The sequence below is a fragment of the Zalophus californianus genome, chromosome X, assembly GCF_009762305.2.
Source record: "Zalophus californianus isolate mZalCal1 chromosome X, mZalCal1.pri.v2, whole genome shotgun sequence".
NCBI classification, from domain to species: Eukaryota; Metazoa; Chordata; class Mammalia; order Carnivora; family Otariidae; genus Zalophus; species Zalophus californianus.
In genome coordinates this window covers 102,105,755-102,124,309 of record NC_045612.1, presented here as the reverse complement: position 1 = coordinate 102,124,309, position 18,555 = coordinate 102,105,755, and the positions used below count along the sequence as shown (strand labels likewise).

Genomic DNA, 18,555 nt, shown 5'->3' with positions numbered 1-18,555 from the left:
AGCCTACTGGAGGAGGAGAGGCCCTGTGAAGAACCAAGGTTCTCCAGCCAACAGCCGGCTAGCAGATAATTTTTTTAAAGATTTTATTTATTATTTAAGAGAAAGAGAGAACACGTGAGAGAGCAAGCGCAAGTGGGGGGAAAGGGCAGAAGGAAAGAGAGTAGATTCCCTACTGAGCGGGGAGTCTGACATGCGGCTTGATCCCAGGGCCCTGGGATCATGAGCTGAGCTGAAGGCAGCCGCTTCACCGACTGAACCACCCAGGCGCCCCCGGCTATCAGATATTTGAGTGAGTCCGTTTTCGACTATCTAGCTCCTGTTAAAGCGCCAGAGAACCGCCTGCCCGTGAACGACCCCTATCAAGACCTTCAGAATCACCATCTGGCTCATCACAGCCCAAACTGCAAACCCACAGAATGATGAGCAGGTAAATACCTTTTGTGTTAGGCCATAACATTTGTGGTATTTTTATGTAGAGATAGGTAACTGATACACTCAGGTATCCAAGCAACAGTGACTGTAAAAAAAAGTTTTGTTGTTTTTTTTTTTCCAGCATGCCTATTTATCTCATAAACTGAAACAATTTATATGGCTCAGGCAGGACTGCCTTATCGTATTATATAATTTAAGTAGGCAGCCATAAGGGAGCTTAGTTCGGTATTTTTTAAAAAAAGCCCTTGGGCCTCAGTTTCTACACACATAAAAAATATTCAGCCAGATGAAAATTTCAATGATTATTCCAGGTTCAGAGTTCAATAGTTCTAAGAAATTCAAACAGAATAAATTGATTTCTTCTACTCCTTAAGTAGAAAAAACACAGCAACATATCTCACTTTTATTCCTCATACATCCAAGATTGAGTTAAATAACATTAACTGCTGGCTAGCTGTTTCCGTATCTAGAATTTCCATTAGCTTCTTGGACAGAGAGATAGTGCAAGGCACAGCAAAAAAACAAAACAAAACAAAACAAAACAAAACACAGGCTTTGGAGCCTGACATACTTGGATTGGAATCCTGGCTCTGTTTCTTCCCAGCTGTGTGGTCTTAATCTAGCTATTTTCCTCTCCAAGCCTTGGGATACTCACCTTATAAAAATTGCACATTTATGTATTTTGCAATTATTTTGAAGATGAAGGCATATATGGAAAAGCGAGTGGCACAACAGTAGAAGTGCAATGGAGAAAACTTGCTATGATGAGTTCTAAAAATACACTGTATTACAACATAGTCCATGAGATAATAATCATATATATGAAGCATCCTACAAATTAGATTCTCTTTTTTTATATTGTATTTATTCCCGATTAACTTTCTGGAAGTCAGGAATATAAATAATTCTTAATTCTGATGTTTAAACCACCACATTAAAGGAAGAAGAATGTTCTTTTTGAACAAAAGCGGCTCTGGATCTACCAGCCTCCTTATTGATGCTTTTCATTCAACTGTGCATTTCACATTTTTGCCTTATGCCCAGCTTTACGTCAGTTTGCGACAGGGGATGAAAAGGCCCTGCTTTTGAGAAAATTCCTCTCTCCCTCAGTTCTTCTCCAGCTCTCATCCCAACTCCACCAGCTCTCCCCAGTGGCTTGGAGCTTGAGGGCATTCCCAGACTCTCCCTACTGGCAATGTGGAGGGAGTAGGGGGAGGTGGGACTCTTAGGTGGGGGAGAAGGAAGTAGGGCAGGAGCTGGGAAAGATGCTGTCACCCACTGCTTCGGCCACATGTCCCCTCGCCCTCTGCTCTGGTATCACTGGTCTTTTTGATATTCCCCCATCTTGCGCTACTTCAAGGCCTTTGCTCTGGCTGTTCTCTCTGTGCCTACTAGAATAGTTGCCCCCAGATAAACGCATGGCTCACCTCCTCACTTCTATCAGCTTCCTGATGTTCTCCAATGTTCTCTTAGTAGAAAAGCTTTCCTGACCAAACTACAGACAATTATGTCTTCATTCCCACTCCCTTTCTCTCCTACCCTGGTCTCTTGTTCTCCTTAACTGCATTTCTTAAACTTCAGTGTGCACACTGAATCACCTGGGGAGCCTATTAAAATGCAGATTCTGATTCACTGGGTCTGGGGTAAGGCCTGAGATTCTGCATTTCTAACAAGTGCCCATTTGACGTCAGTCTATAGACTGCACTCTGGAACACCTGACAGTATTGAGATCGTATCTATTTTCTTCTTTATTAGCTCATTATTATTCTCTTCCAGTCAGAGTACACATTTCATGAACGGAGAGATTACCTTATTTATTATTCTCAGCACCCCGTATGATGCCCACTACACAAAAATTACTCAATAAATACTTATCAAGTGAATAAATTACCTATGTTGTTGGAAATCCATACTGGAATTTGAAATGCATTTTCCATTACAAACATTATTGTTACATTCAGGTACTTTATAGGTTAAATAGATTTCCGTACCCTCGCTTAACAAGCTTCCTACCATGTGTAAAGTGGCTTAAGTAGGAGCATAAACACATAATTATGTTCAGAGTTCAACAAACTTATAAACAGATCATTGGAGCCCAATCTTTTTACAGAGTTACAGAGTGAGGCTGAACATGCCAGAGAAAGCTAGAGAACAAACACCAATAAATGATTATATAGGAACCAAGCTATGCATATGTGCTGAGGGAACCAAAAATTATAGGTCATAAAAAGAAATAAGCCTGATATAATTGCTTGAAGATAAACCCTGGCATAGCAATTTTACTGTCCCAGATTGACAAAACAAAACCAATCAAAACAAAACAAAAGCAAAGCAAAACAAAAATGCTTGCACAACTTTTTTCAAGTTTCCAATGTCATGAAATGGAACTCTGATGAGGACTCAGAAACCCCAGGGGACACACGAGACACACTGTCCCTAGATTCTATGACCTCTTTTAACCCAAATGCTACTTATGCTTTCTATTGAATTATTAGTGTGCTCCCCAGGGTGTGATATTGCCAGTGTGGTTTATTTCTACTTGATATAAAATAAAAATCAACTTTACTTGAAGAACCAGTCACCAGGCTTTAATACTTCAACCATTTGATCTTTGAAAAATAGACAAGGCAAAAATACAAACAACGCCCCCCCCCAACCTGCACCAAGATGTTTTAAATTCTGCCTAATTACAGAACTAGCACAGCCAAGTTTTCTGGTTCCTTTCCCCTGAGATCCAAAGCCAGCATTAACACTGCCACGAGATTTTATGCATGCCTTCCATTAACAAATGAATAAAAAGTGAAGTAAAATAAACTGAAAGTATTCAGGAAAAATAAAAGTCAAAGCTGGGCTACATGAAGAAACATTCCTTCCCAAGTCTGCTTTTGGTAGTCAGGGTCTATTTTTCTTTTCCCTGAACCAAACATGGAAGAGCTCTTAAAGTTGTTTTCCAAAGGGACTGGGGGGGGGGGGGGGGCAGGAGGACCATGTGTGTTCCTGTGGTTTCAGCGATTTGCACCAGCGTATGTGAAGAATACTGTCCAAATGATAGAGGATTCAGTGAGATGGAATCCTCACGTATCTAGCGCTAGTTGGTACTCAGGTACCCTACCCTGATCCCCTCTTCAGGAGCAATACACCCATCCCTGCTGCTGGGAGTATCGATTGTTGCTGGTATTCCTTACTAGGAATTCGGCCCCAGAAATACTCTTTCAAGGTCTCCCTTTCACCCCACTAGGCAGCCCCCAAATGGGCAATGACTGGCTGGTTCAGGAATACAAAGGCCATCCCTCTCCTTGCCAATCCGGACAGCCTGCAGAGTCAGCCCCGCTCTCAGGCTCCCGTGGAAGAGGCCGAAGCCTCTATTACAGTCAAATGACCCTTCAGCCTCTTCCACCGTCTACTCCCTTGTACTTTTCTTTGTCAGAGATGTAGCTCCGGAGAACACACCCCAATATACTTTTGTCATCCTGCACTCCGAATCAGAGTCCATTTCCAAGGAACCTGCTCTAAGGCATTTTGCATAGTAAGTAACACTAAAGCTTATTCCTATTTTCATAACTGCAGCCAATTTTCCCTTATATCCAGAGATCACCTCACTGTTGTGCTTTTGAACAAATGGCTGCCGCCAAAGAGCATGCGATTGGGCATACTTACGGGCTCCGACAGTGCTCAGTCCAGGAGCCGGGCCAGGCAGCTTTGCCCTCAGCTCTTGAAGTAAGTGGGTTACCGCCTTCCAATCAGAGCTCAGATCTTCCAGCTTTCTCTTGAAAAGAAAAGCATACGTGTTATTTATTTCATTAACATCTTGAAGATAAGTCATGTTGTTATGAATTCATTTTGTGAATACATTATCGTATTTCTATTGTATTTTACTTCTAAATTAGTTTTTCTAGGTAGAGCTCCTTTCAAAGGTATTATAATTATTTTACCCAACCGCCCTACAAATCCAGGCACAATTTCATTTAAAGGAAGTAGAGCGCAAACCTTAATGAATGGAAAACAAACACAGACAAAAAACATTGTCATCTCAGCAACTGTCTTGACCCTCTTGAAGAGTATCTAGTGTGGTTGCATAGAAGAATTATCCAGAGAACATGAAAAAATATCATCATGTCCTGGCTCACCCCAGATCAATTATATTAGCACCTCTCAAAGGGGGAGGCTGGGATACACATGGGGATAGGACACTCAGAGTTCACGTCAAGGAAGGACTCTTGTCCCAAATGGTGGAAAAGATGGCAGAGGGGTCCTTCAGGGACTATCTCAGCTGCAGAGCAGGCCCTTCCTAGGGCAGCCCCCATTCAATGACCAAGGTGAGGGTATAAAGGCTCAGTCCATTTTGCTCAGAGCAAGACAATTCTGAAGTGTCATTTAGGCTGCAGGGCTCCCCGTGGAGTCACCAAACCTGTATGTGACCAGCAGCGTGCTGGTATACGTTTAACAACTGACTCTCTGGGAAAAAAAAAATCCTAATTTTCGTGTTTGCCAATTTCTGGGGTGGCAATACTCCCACTGTAGCCAGTTTCACTTGACCAAGATGGCAAGTGGCTCACAAAATGCCTGAAAATTTGACAAAAGACCGTCAGGAGCAGATAGGAGGTGAGTACAGTACACCAGTGTTTAGCCATATGGTTAGTTGTGGCCAGGGGAATGTGAACAGAAGCAATATACGTCAGGTCTGGGCTGAGGCTTTTAAAGAATCTGTGAGGCTTCTCTACCCTTTCTGCTGGCTGGAAGCAAAGGAGTCTAAGGTCCTAGGGAAAACTTTTTCAGTGGACTGGGGGGGCGGGGGGGGGCGGTGGTGGTGGTGGTGGTGGTGGTGGTGGTGGTGGTGGTGGTGGTGGTGGTGGTGGTGGTGGAGAATTAGTCCTAATGCCCTGGAGCAGCAGTTCTCATACTTTAGGATCATCAGAGTCCCCTGGAGGCCGTGTGAAACCACTGAGAGCTGGGTCCCAGCCCCAGAATTCTAGATTCAGTATATCTTGGGTGGGACCCAAGAACTTGCACTGCTTACAGTTTTCTAGTTGACACTGATGCTGACTGTCCAGAACCAAAGCCTACGGTGATCATTATACCTAATGAGTTATCTAAGCATCGACAATGGACTGGATATGCACCATCCTTGAAAGGAATAAGAAAATAGGTCCTTAAGTCATTTGCTGTAGCATTTAATTCTCTTAAGAAATCCCATTTAAGGGGCGCCTCAGTGGCTCAGTCGTTAAGCGTCTGCCTTCGGCTCAGGTCATGATCCCAGGGTCCTGGGATGGAGCCCCGCGTTGGGCTCCCTGCTCGGCGGGAAGCCTGCTTCTCCCTCTCCCACTCCCCCTGCTTGTGTTCCATCTCTCGCTGTGTCTCTCTCTGTCAAATAAATAAATAAAATCTTAAAAAAAAAAAAAAAAGAAATCCCATTTAACAAAAGCTGCCAAGGGAATAAGTCCTAAAACAAATACTAAAAATCTATCACTTCCCAATTTATATCATCTATGCTCGTGAGGTACCTTACGTCTATTGTGTCTGACATGACAGCAAACCAGGGCTTTTAATTTTTTCTAGTCCACAGTGCATGTTGTGGAACATTTATTATCACATCAATGAATATAACTCTTTATTGAAACATAAGTCTTGAATCCAAAAGGAAACAACAATACCTCTGATCAGTGAGGAATACTACCATTGAAAGTCACGTCATGTGGAAGATATTTTTCCATTCTGACCTCAGAGCTAAACACTGAGAATTAAATATTATAAAAAGCTAATGAATTAATACAGATTTGGTCTCCCGATTCCCTTGCAAAGTTGCAGGGACTTCACAAGGACAGAATATTAAGAATAACCGTGCTGATAACAAAAAGTAGCAACAGATAATAGGGAGGAGATAATAAACATAAAAACAGATACTGAGAAAATGTAGAGGTCTTGGTCATTTCTGGAAGGGCTAACAGGGCAACATATGGTGGGGTCTCATCATACATCATTTAACTTATAGGAAGTCACCTATATGTGCTGAGAGAAAGAGATTGCACGATTACAGACTGATTTCAATACTGCTGGCATCTGCCCTCGCTTTCACTCAATGAGCATATGGCTCCAGAGTGGCCAAGGAGAGACAGGAGCTTTCTGTTCCTACGGTAGTTCAACTTTCTTCTCATAGTGTAAGCCTCTCACCGCATTGAGTTTGCTTCTAATATTTAAAGATACGTATTTATCTTACAATCTGGCTTCTAAAAGCAAACTACTTCATCTGGCTCTCAATTGAATAAACAGTGATCTGTATTAAACTTCATATTCCATGTGCATCAGTGCATAACAAAACAGAATGGTAACTGACATTTATAACGATGCTCCTAAAAATAGAAGCAATTCCATCGTGTTTTAGAATTAGAAGTCCCGGATTTCAGTCTTAACTCATTGCTACGGCTTAGATGATCGTTGGCAAATCAGATAGGTCACTCAGATTTATCATCCTTGAAACATGGATATAACACCACCACCTGACTCATAGCTTTGTTGGAGAAACTAAATGAGATATTTGATGAGAAAAGAACTCTGTGAACTGCAAAGTACTATCAAATTGTTGGTTAGTTATTATGCACTACTTAATGAAGCAAAACAGAAGATGGTCAATAAAAATTTGCATTAAAATATTAAAATAAAAATATTTCAATGTGTAAAGGACAAGGTTTTGGTTATCCTAAAAATAACATGTTTATATATTCAGTTTCCTTTTATTAATATATACATTCGGAACAGTCTATTCATTTATTCGAATGTTATCTTGCCCACTGTTATTTTCAGAAGGGTAAATTTCAATGGGTATAATTTCAAATGCAGAAATTTGAAAAAATGAAGGAGTGCCCCCGATGTACCACAAACATCTGAGGACACTGTTCGGTGTCAAAAATGCAGTAAGTTCAGAACTGTATATTCCCCAAACTTTCGTACAATTAGCAATAGATTTTGATTCAGCTGGTGACAAAAATATTCTCTCAACTTCTTTAAGTCTCCACATACTTCAGAGTTGAATTCGATGATCTATATATTATGGAAGTTTTGTTTGTTGGTCTGGTTTGGTTTTGCTTTTTGGTACTCTGGCAAGTGCTCAAATTTTCTACTCTCCCATCTTTGCTATCAGGCCGTCAACTCCTTTCAGGTAGGAAAACACTTTTGGTTGCAGCGAGTAATGCAGCGTTCCTCACATAATGAACTTGAAGTAGGCCTCAGTACAAATCTATAGATGGTAATGATTTCTTCACCATGTTAATACTCTTTAACCAGATTTAAGGGAATGAAATATACGTCTAAATTTCAACATCTTTAAATATAAAATGAGTGGGGATAATAATGATCAAGTCCCATTCTTGGATTAGATTTCCAGAATTTGAAAATTTTGAACATGCTAAGTCAATTGCAGACCCCAGGCTTTCCCCACGAGAGCCCCTCAAAATTGGCCATCGTAGGAGATTCCAATTTTACCCAGAGGGAGAAACTTGGAGAGCATTTTTGAAAAATGGTAAACTGGGGCACCTGGGTGGCTCATTTGGTTAAGCGACTGCCTTTAGCTCAGGTCATGATCCTGGAGTCCCGGGATCGAGTCCCACATCGGGCTCCCTGCTCAGCAGGGAGTCTGCTGCTCCCTCTGACCTTCCCCCCCTCTCATGTACTCTCTCTCTCATTCGCTCTCTCAAATAAATGAATAAAATCTTTAAAAAAATAAAATAAAATAAAAATGGTACACTGAGTTTCATTAGAGGGGACCTTTGCAGCCGAGCATTATGTTCCATGGTATAAAAGCTGCCTGTATATAATCATTAAATTTTAAGATGATTATCTCAAACAATGTGAAATTTATTCTTTACCAAGAGCAGAAAAGAAGCATAAGAAAAAAATGATTTTTGAGTATAGCTTTCCTTTTTAAATTTAAAACGGAATGCAGTTTTAAACTCCATGCGAGTTTGGCATTTTCCAAATTTAAAAATCTTACATGTTTCTCCTGTGTATCTGGCAAGAAATTAATATCGGCTACATAAATAACTGAATCCACCCACAGCTCTATGTACACAGACATGCATGTGAACGTTGTAACTGAGACATATATGTCTCTATGTCTATCTTTATGAATGCAATTAATACAACTGGGGGCCAGGAGTGAAATTCAAATCTCTAAATGCTTGCCCGGTTCTAGCACAAGCTACTGAGTAAGCCTCACGTGAGACTTTCCCTCCAAGTATCTCTTCAGACACGAGTTGACTCATATTATTAGAGCCCTCATAATGTCTTTTCTGTCATGTTTGTATTATTGTGAACAAAAAAACCTGCATAGTAGCTTGCAGTAACCTCAAGAGATGGGAATCTGGGATGCTTATAGAAGTCACCTGACAGTACTGGTTAATAATAATTTTTTTTAAAGATTTTATTTATTTATTTGAGAGAGAGAGAGAATGAGAGATAGAAAGCACGAGAGGGAAGAGGGTCAGAGGGAGAAGCAGACTCCCTGCTGAGCAGGAAGCCCGATGTGGGACTCAATCCCGGGACTCCAGGATCATGACCTGAGCCGAAGGCAGTCGCTTAACCAACTGAGCCACCCAGGTGCCCAATAATAATTTTTTTTTTAAAGGTGAAGAAGGTTAGTAAACCATTAGCAATGATTCCTGGGGTATAACCTCACACTTACCAGTGGTGAAGGCCCTTGTACACAAATCTTTTAAAGACAGTTTAAAAAAGCAAAATAATAAGTGACTCTGATGGGGTGATACATCATACATATCTAAGAAAAATGAAAAGATTCTCTTCTCTCCTGATATCTTGTGAATGGGCAGTGAACTTGGGGATAAAAAGTCCAGCGATAACACTGAGGACATAAAAAATGACCCTTTTGGTAACTCGCAGCTAGCTAGGTGTGATGGCCCTGACTGAACATAAATAACAGTCACGGAATACAAACTACACACAGACAACGTCACCCCAGGGCCATGTGTCAACAATACAGAGACGAGGCCACTCTACCACCACAAAAAGGACTAATATAAAGCCCTGCTACTTCAACAGTCACAGCTCTGTCCCGCTTCAATCCCCTCACCTTCTAGATAAAAATCATTATTAAAGATACCCAATCACCACACTGACTCTGTTGACAGCATCTAATCCAAATGGGCTTCCATTTCCCTAATCCCTCTTGAGAATCATCTAGCCAACTGAACCCCATAAGCAGCTCTTTCTAACCCCCTCTTACTGGGATGCCCCACAGTCTCCCTGGAGAGAATTCTCCCTTGCTGCGGTAAGCTAAAAATCCTAACTTTTTCATTATAGGTATGTTCCCAGTAGTCTTTGGATGGACAGGTTTAATGGCATCGAACGGGAATTCAAACTGTGCCATCCATTTTGCAAATAACTTAGAAGGAAGATGGTGAGCTCTAGAATTCTGGAATATACATATGAAGAGTGTGAGTGAAACTGTTTCATAAAATATAACATGGCAAAAGCAATATTTCTCAAGAGTGAGTTTTTCTGTAAAATGAGATTTAAAAGATGGAAATGCTGCTCAATTAAGAAATTAAATGTAATCCGACACTTGCAATCTCATCCTCATTCCTAAGTGTTCATAAGTTGCTCAAAAATCTATTATAAATCTTATTTTCCCTGTGGGAAGGTGGGACTCTCCTTATTTTCAAGCAAAAATAATTAGCATTTATTCAGCCTCTCACAGTCAAAGACTTCCTCAGTTGTAAACCTAACTTCTATGTTTAAAAAATGAAATTCTGAAAAAAAGAAAGTCTGCTACTCACGTATTAATAAATTATCAAATATCTCCAGGATTGTCACTTTCTTTCTGTATTCTTCTCCCAACTTTTTCTGTAAGCACTGACATGGAAATTATGTTCACCAAAGGCGTGAGTCAAAATGGACCTATTCAATTCAGGGGGACAGACTTATGACTGTTGTCTCTCTATTGATTTCTGATGTTATAAAAAAATCATTGCACCAGATAAACTAGATCGTGTGCCTGACAGAGCATGTATGAAAGCCAAATATTGTTATAAATGTAATATTTCATTAGGCAAGGTTTTGACCAATAAGACACAACCTGCTATATCATCTAAAAATCTTCAGACACACATCTGTCTCAATGTATTAAAAGTTATCAGGCAAACAAATAAACCCTAAGGAAGTTCTTGGAAATGTTATGATGTTGATATTAGCAGTAGAACAAACTTGCTGGGAAAAAACAAGCTTAATCTAGTTGATTAACAACAAAACAGCTGGGAAAATGAAACATCCCTGGTTGTGATTGACTTTAATAGAAAATGACTAATGATGCTGTCATTCTGCAGCTACTATTTGAGAAAATGATGCCTGGAAGATTATAACTGCCCTCTTGACCGTTTGTCTATGGCAATTCTTTTGTGTTAAAGGTTGGGGTGGAACATTTCGGCCAAATCCAGAAGGCCCTGAACACCTTAAGTTTTCTGTTACATTTAAAAAGGAATTCAAGAACATTAGTAAAATATATCAGTAGATTCACGGTAACCAGATTTTGTTTTTATAATCTAAAAAGGTAGCAAAGCAAACCGGCTGGCTTCATCTCATCACTTCAGCACGTAACCAAGACATTTTAAATTTCATTAATGCTCTCACTTCTGATATACAGAAGTTGATGTAAGTATTCCAAAATACATACACACATTGAAAACATTTTAATAGAAAGAGTAGGGCTGCAAGTTGAGTTAAAGAATGAGTATCAATAGAAGAAAATGTCTTCTAACTGCTTTAGTTCAAGAGAGAGTTAAAAAAAAAAACACCTTAAAAACCAAATAACTGCCTTTTTTTTTTTTTTAGTGGTTGTCAATATTGTTACTGATGGCGGTTGTAATTGCTGCTTTTAAACCGCAAAATTACTCTGTGGAAAGTGGAACCTATTAAAAGAGATTCCATCAGCAGCATTATCATAAAATATTATTACCAAAGGGATAACTTAAGCAAAATGTTTAACAATTTATCTAATTTATCTGACCCATCTTCAATTTCTGAAGATGAAGGAACCAGATACAAATCAAATGAAAGAAAACTGTGCGTGTGTGTGTGTGTGCATGCGCGTGTGTAGGGGGGAGAAAGAGGAGATACAAAGCAAAACAAGAATGCTTGTTTCTTCAGTCACATTTATTCTAAAAATTTTCCAGTAATTTTGCATCAGAGATCTAGTGCTACGTTTATGTCATTAGTAGAACTGTCTTGTAACAATATATTTGACCTTTAATGGGAAATTCTCAAAGAACATAAGGGAGTGGGTTAGTCGGGGATGACAAAAAAGGAAACTAAAAATTTACTATCTTTGAACGTTAAAGGAATCCTAGAGAAGTTGATGAAGTGAAGGAAAAGGGGAAAAAAACTCAACAGGGATGAGGCCAGCTCCCAAAGAGAACTCAGCTTGGGAGGTGAGGACAGGAGCCGGACAGACAGGCTGTCTGATGCAGCATGTGGAGGAGCCAATAGACAGTTTCCTAAGAAACAGAATCATGCTCTGCTACGTCCTCAATTAGAACGTCTGTAAGCGGAGGACATACTAATTATCCATTTAAACACGAGATCGTGTGTGTGTGTGTGTGTGTGTGTGTGTGTGTGTACACACATACCATGAGTTGTCATGTTCTTTTTTAAGAATATCACTTTCTTCTCCATACCTTATCATTTCCAAATGAATCTTCCCCCCAAAACAGAACCAAACTTTTTTCATGAAAATATGCTGCAGGCTACTCAGACCCCTTTCCCTTCTACGAAGGGGTGAGAAACCTGGATGTTAAGGAGAAAAGGCATTAGGAGTAGCACAATTTTTAAATCTGGATATATAAAATGAAAATTGAAAGGGGCTTTATTTACGTATTTTCAGAACAATGGATCACCTGTCAGAAAAATCATCCCCTGACCTTGAAAAAGAGGTGTTTGATCCATGCAGAGATTTAAACAGTCCCTACAGCTTGTCGTCTTGCTGTGCTGGATTCCATATTCTGAACTATGAGGTGGTTTCTGAGCCTCTAGTGTTTTCGGGCTCCCACAAACCCCAGCTCACGTTCAGGTGTTTCCAAGGTCATGGTCCATATGAAAAGCTGCATGTGAATCAACTATTTCTCCACACCCCCACTCTCCCAAGTCAATCTTGCCCTTCTGCCTGTATCAACTTGACACGCTGATTCTCCTCCAAACGCAAGGGATAAATGGTAGAACAGGAATGAGTTTTCACTTAAGTTCTATGTCTCCGAAATGAGCTGACTTAAAAGGAAATGTGGAAGGAGAGAGACCAGAAGGAAAGAGAGCGCTCACTCTACAAAATGGTTTTAAGGAATGCAGATGAGAAGGAAAGTTAGTACCTCCTTGCTCTTCCTTTTATTTCAGAAAGCTAATTCCCCTTTTATATCAGTAATGCAAAGGCATAAAGTAGATAATGCTCACTAAGACGGTTCTGATCTCCAAGTGGCCCAGGAGTTGAAGGCTTGAGTGGGAGGTGTGATAAGTTAGCATCAACTGCTTGGATTGTTTACATATAATTAAGACAAAAATTTTCTCGATGACTTTCAACTAAGAATTTTCCCTCTGTTGTTTTTTTAACAAAGGCAGAAAAGTGAAACACAATTTCAATGCATATCTGTAATGTGTAACAATTGTGCCAAACCCTGCATCAAGTCTCTGAGAAGCAAGCAAGAGTAGACAGAGTAGACCTCCGGAATGGTCCATTTGTTTGTTTCATTGCTTACTACGAGAGCCACTCTGTTAACCAAGGAAAGTGTCTGCTTAGGGACCAGCTTTCTTCAGAGCATCAGCAGAAACCTGGAAATTTGCTGCTTTCAAGACCTTCTCCAGGTCTTCAAACTAAATACTGAACACAGTGTTGCTCCATGAAAATTATCATACCAGCCCTGGAACTGGATGCAAATGATTTTTTATTATTATTATTATTATTATTATTATTATTATTATTACTATTATTATTTGGATATTAGGAACAGTGACAAGGTAGTCCTGAATAAATGTCTGTCAGTTTCTACACACAAATCTGTGCCTTTTAGCATCCGGTGTTTGGACATTGTATGTTTAGACTAAAACTTTACATTTACCTAAGGAAAGGCCCCTTGTAAACTCAAAGAAAAACAAACAATTTCCTAGAAATGAAGCTTGGGCCAAGCATAATCAGTGACCTTAGAGACAAGAGTCTAAGTCATGGTAATGTTGTTTGCAAGGACAAACTAGTTCTGTATAATGAGGTTATTGACCTGTACTGTTTTAGAGCAGTTTTAAACATGAGGGCGAGGCTCACTAAATCTCAGCCTGCAATGTTAGCCAGAGAAACCGGGACTGATCAATAAACAGTCACCATTCCAGGCTCTTGGGAACCTCCATCATAATGGGACCCATTATAATTTTGGTCAGGTAGAGAAAATAAGGTAACCTATACCTAACGTCTATTTATCACTGCACTCTCATTTGCAAATGGAAGCCATTGATTAACTATTTTTTGAAAACTGAGCTGGCTCTCCATTTCTCTCCTCGTGTAATAGCCTGTGAATAAATGTGTCCCAGACTTCAAAATGTACATGAGGAAAGGAAAGAAGGAGAAAGCTTTCTCCCTGGCCAGCTTTTTACCAAAGAGAGAAGCAATTACAGACATTTCACTAAAAATTCTTGACCCAATAAAGTACTAAAGCCCGAATGCCAATTTTCCTTTCATAAGAAAAGACTGTCACAGAGAAAAGAAAGGTCACGGACCATATTGTGATTCTTTACAGCTGTTGGAGACAGACAGTATGATGCAGTAGCTTGATTTGAATTAAGCCAAACAATATGAAAAGCATCAAGGCTGGCAAGCAAAGCAATAAAGCCTCAAAGAATTTAATCTACCTTGAAGGTGGGACTACTTTCTGTATTGATGGCAGCACACCAGGACAGAAATGAGTCCTTTAATGCAATGACTCGTTAATAGCCTTAAGATCACAATATATAAACAGGATATGTTGATCAAAAAGACAGCTCAGCCTCTGCTACTGCGGTATGGACAATATTTCTTTACAAGTTATTTCATTGATTATAAATAGACCACGTCAATGGCAAATGTACAACAGGGGAAGCATAACCCATTATGAGGTAATGGATATTGCTAGAGGTTGCTTCATTACCTTCACTGGCTGAGTGGCTGGTTTTTCCTTGTACAAATGCTGCCCTTTAGACAAAATCCCTTCTACATCCGGCTGTTTAGCTTGAACCGCTACTTCAGTTTCCTGGGGAAAGGAACACATACAGTGCAGATTAACTTCACAGTTAGCAATAAAATTACTAAATTTAAATATACCCTTGGAGACTCCACATGCATTGCGGATCAATTTCTGCATGGTACATCGGGGCCCAAAAAGGTAGCTCTGGTGCAGAGAAAAGAAATAGAGGCCGTTGTGGAACACAGTAAGGTTGAACATATTTATCCCAAATCTCCTTGAATCTTACTCCAATACTATTAAATAGAAACACAGACACTAACTTTGTTTTTTTTAAAAAATAAATCTCAAATGCAATAATGAGAAATAGGATTTACGAATATGATTAATATGGATAAATGCTATCGTTAGCTTCAATAATCCCAGTAATCCTAATGTTCATTTTACTTTACAAACTCCTTATTTTAACAGGATTCTTTTGGGCTTTGGATCCAAAATTTAGCTTTGAAATAAAATCAAATAATTCTTACCACATCATTGTCAAGATTAAGTTTCTTTCTGAAGAGTAAACACTTAAAGCACCATGTCAAGGCTTATTAATTATTAAGCAGTCAAATTAAATAGGCCTTTTGAGGAATGATTTATTTAAAAAACACGTTTGTTTTCCCTTAGTCTAGAGAAGACTGAAGAACGACCAAACAAACAAACAAACAAAAACCTCTTTAGATGTGAATATAAAGTATTTTGTTATTGGCTACCGTCTGGCTGGCTTGAAGAGAGAACAAAAGAAATGTGCATAAATTGAAGCTGAAGGAAATGAAGTTAAATATTACAGAAGACTTTTTGGTTGGAACATTTGTTAAACACTAGGATGGAATATCGATTAATCAATGTCAGGCGTCAGTCAGGGCCTGGGCAATCTTCCCCAGATAGCAACTCCTGATTAACCCATATCTCCCTTCCTCCCTCCCCTACCCTGCGGCCTCCGAGCGCTGCTGTGTGTACGTGTCTTCATGCCACTGCTTCCTTTATATACTCCATTTTTATCTTTCTCTCTCAGCGCATCAGAGCAGGGAGTCTTCTGAACCCAAATTACTGTAACTTATAGGGCACAATAGGGTGTCTTACAGTTTATGCATGTTTGGCACATACTCGTGAAAGGGATTATTTCTTTAGTTCTCATTATGACAAATACCAGTGGAAGGTGGGCACTTGAGTTAAAAGTGTTTATAACACTAAGACTAGCCCTGTGTCTTGATGAGTATGCGTGCAACACGAACATGCACACACCACCTTTAGCAACAATAATTACGGAGGAAAACAGGGCCAAAAATTTTAAGAACTTTCTGAATGATAAAAAAAAAATTCTAAGTTATTAAAAAAAAATCTTGTGAACTTGTAATGAGTTCAAATTCAGCATGGACTTTGTGAGAATTGGGTATTTCTTCCCTGAAAACTGCTTCTAAGCGCACCCAGTATAAATTCTATACCTTCTGAAAATGATCACAAATAGTCAATAATTCTGCCGATGTTTCAGATATGCAGCCAAATGATGAACACTAACGTTTTTCTCTCCCTGCCCCTCTTCTGCAATCCCAAATAGTTCTAAAGATTGCAATGCATTGATGCTACTATTCAGAAGAGTTAGGAGACTGCATTTTTTATCACAAGGAATTCCCTTAGGAAATAAACACATTCTAATTCTTGCAATTTTCATTGGCAAATGAACACGAACAGCAGCAAGTCTGACATTAGGGCAGCCCAGATATTACTTAGAGCCGAATTTGAAGCAGGTGCTTGCTAGATGAACTGAGGAAAAGTTGGCATGCCTTGTAAAATGTCCCTGGTTTGCACCTGCAGAAGGTAAGATATTTCCTCTTCAGGCCATCAAGTTAGCCCCAGATTTAGTCCTCTGATGAATGAGCACTGCAAAGTCACATCATTTCCCTTTATAGAAATGTTTCCTATTAGCATGTCCTTCTATCACCGCTAATGTCATCTCTTTGTCCTTCAATGAAATAATGAAGAGTTTAAGTACCCAGATGAGATTTACCCTTAGTCTCACAGAAATAGAGCAATGGCAAAGGAAATCATGTTCAGCTCTAAATTCTTTGTTGTTATTTCTTGGCAATGTTTTGGAGAACCTGATATCTAATTACATGTACCTTTGATAAATCACTTCACAAAGGCCATTTGTGAAAATAAAATTTTACAATTTACCTCACTACCTGTATTTGTGGTGTGAATTTATTAATTAAAATGTAGGTCAGTTCTTCAGGGTCAAATATTATTGCTTGAAGGATCAGTTGTAGTAAATCCAGTTAAATTCACTTAAAATACTCTTTAGCGTATTTTTCTTTAGTGCGAGAAAAAAATAGAAGTATAAGTGAATTAAATTAAAAAAAAAAACTTGGTATCTCTCCATGCAATGAAAGCTTGACACAATGAAGGTGAAAAGCACAGCAGAGCAAACGATGCCAGCCGAAGCACGGGACTACACAAAAGTAAAAAATGCTGCTACAATCCCTAGCTGTGCTGAAAATGTCAAGAAACTGCTATAATGGTATTAACTGCTGTAATAATATTTACAAACCAGAGTTGCTAACAGTTTACTATGTGTCAAACAGTGTGTGTTTCATACATTTTTTCCCTCATACTTAACACTTCCACAAAAAGGGTATTATCTAATTTTACATATGCTGAGACTGAGGGAGATTGGGTCAGTTGTCCAAAACCACATGCTCTGCAAGTGGCAGAGTTGAGATTATAACCAGGAAATGTATGCCACCAAATGTCCACTCTATCCGTCCCTCGGCTGTGTATACCGTGTGTGTACGCGCTCCAAAATTGGCAGTCGCCTCTCTTAATACCATGCTATTTTTTTCCTCTTCCTCTTTAACTCCAGTACATTCTGTAATATCCTTCTAGGGTGTAAGTGAGAGAAAATCTGGTCTCTTCCCATAGAAAAGAAATAAGTTCTCACATAGCTTTTAAAATGCACCATGGGTGTCTCTTTGTGGGTTTATGATTGCCAAACTGATGATATCCAGGTCAGAGAACTGGTTTGAGTAAACCTTTTATCTCACAAATGGCCTTACATCTTTATATGATTTAAGATAAGGTGAAGGAGGTCACCACTAAAATGGAAACAGCTAATTATAGTGGCCAGTTTTTGTTAAGTAGAAAGTGTTCAACTTCAAAGAACATTCAGACAAGAAAGTCTTGATAGAATTTCAACCAAAAAAAAAAAAAAACCCACAAAATATACCCCACCTCCCCTCTAATAATAGCACCTTTCCATTTAGGTTTTTTTTTTTTTTTTTTTCCTCTGCCTTATTCTTAATATATCCCCTACAGTGTAAGATTGTTCACCAGGAGTCAAGACCCTTATGATGTGACTAGAGTTTGATTTCCTCATTTCACAGAACCGACAGCTCACTACAGTCTCATGCATAATTTTAAGAAAATAATTTGTAGTAATTAGAGAATAGAGAGTAATCCTTCATTAATAATCACTAGGAGAATATCATAGTGTATTTTAAAATCTAGCCCTCACAGGGTTTCCAAATGGAGTGATGGTCTAAGCACCTTCAGTCTTAGTTATTTCTTATGAAACAGTATTACTCTCACTGGGGAGTTGTTGGTCTGACGAGCCGCAAATCAAAGGTCAGTGAAGAAAAAAGACAACACCTGTGAGGGGGAAGGCAGCAATTCCGATGCAAATTAACACACACATTTGCTAAGAATTGACGTCAATATTATATTTCTCATTTCATATTAAGCTGATTATACACATGTCTTTTTTTAACTAGAAATTTGCCCCAAGGAAAGTGTAACAGAGAGGCATTTTGCCTCGTTTTATTTTTCGAATTTTTAATCGTGTCTCCATCATTTTACCTATTGCTAGCCTCCTAACACATGAACAATA

The 18,555-nt window shown here is 39.2% G+C and overlaps 1 protein-coding gene across 2 annotated transcripts in view; it reads right to left on the bottom strand.

Moving 5' to 3' along the window:
• DMD (dystrophin) overlaps positions 1–18,555 on the bottom strand; it is a 2,214,577-nt gene that overhangs the window by 689,892 nt on the left and 1,506,130 nt on the right. For both annotated transcript variants that reach the window (XM_027607979.2, XM_027607980.2), the window contains exons 49-50: positions 14,595–14,696; positions 4,090–4,198 (exon numbers count right to left, since the gene is read on the bottom strand). In XM_027607979.2, coding sequence (XP_027463780.1) covers positions 4,090–4,198; positions 14,595–14,696 — 211 coding nt within the window. The remainder of the gene's footprint in view (positions 1–4,089; positions 4,199–14,594; positions 14,697–18,555) is intronic.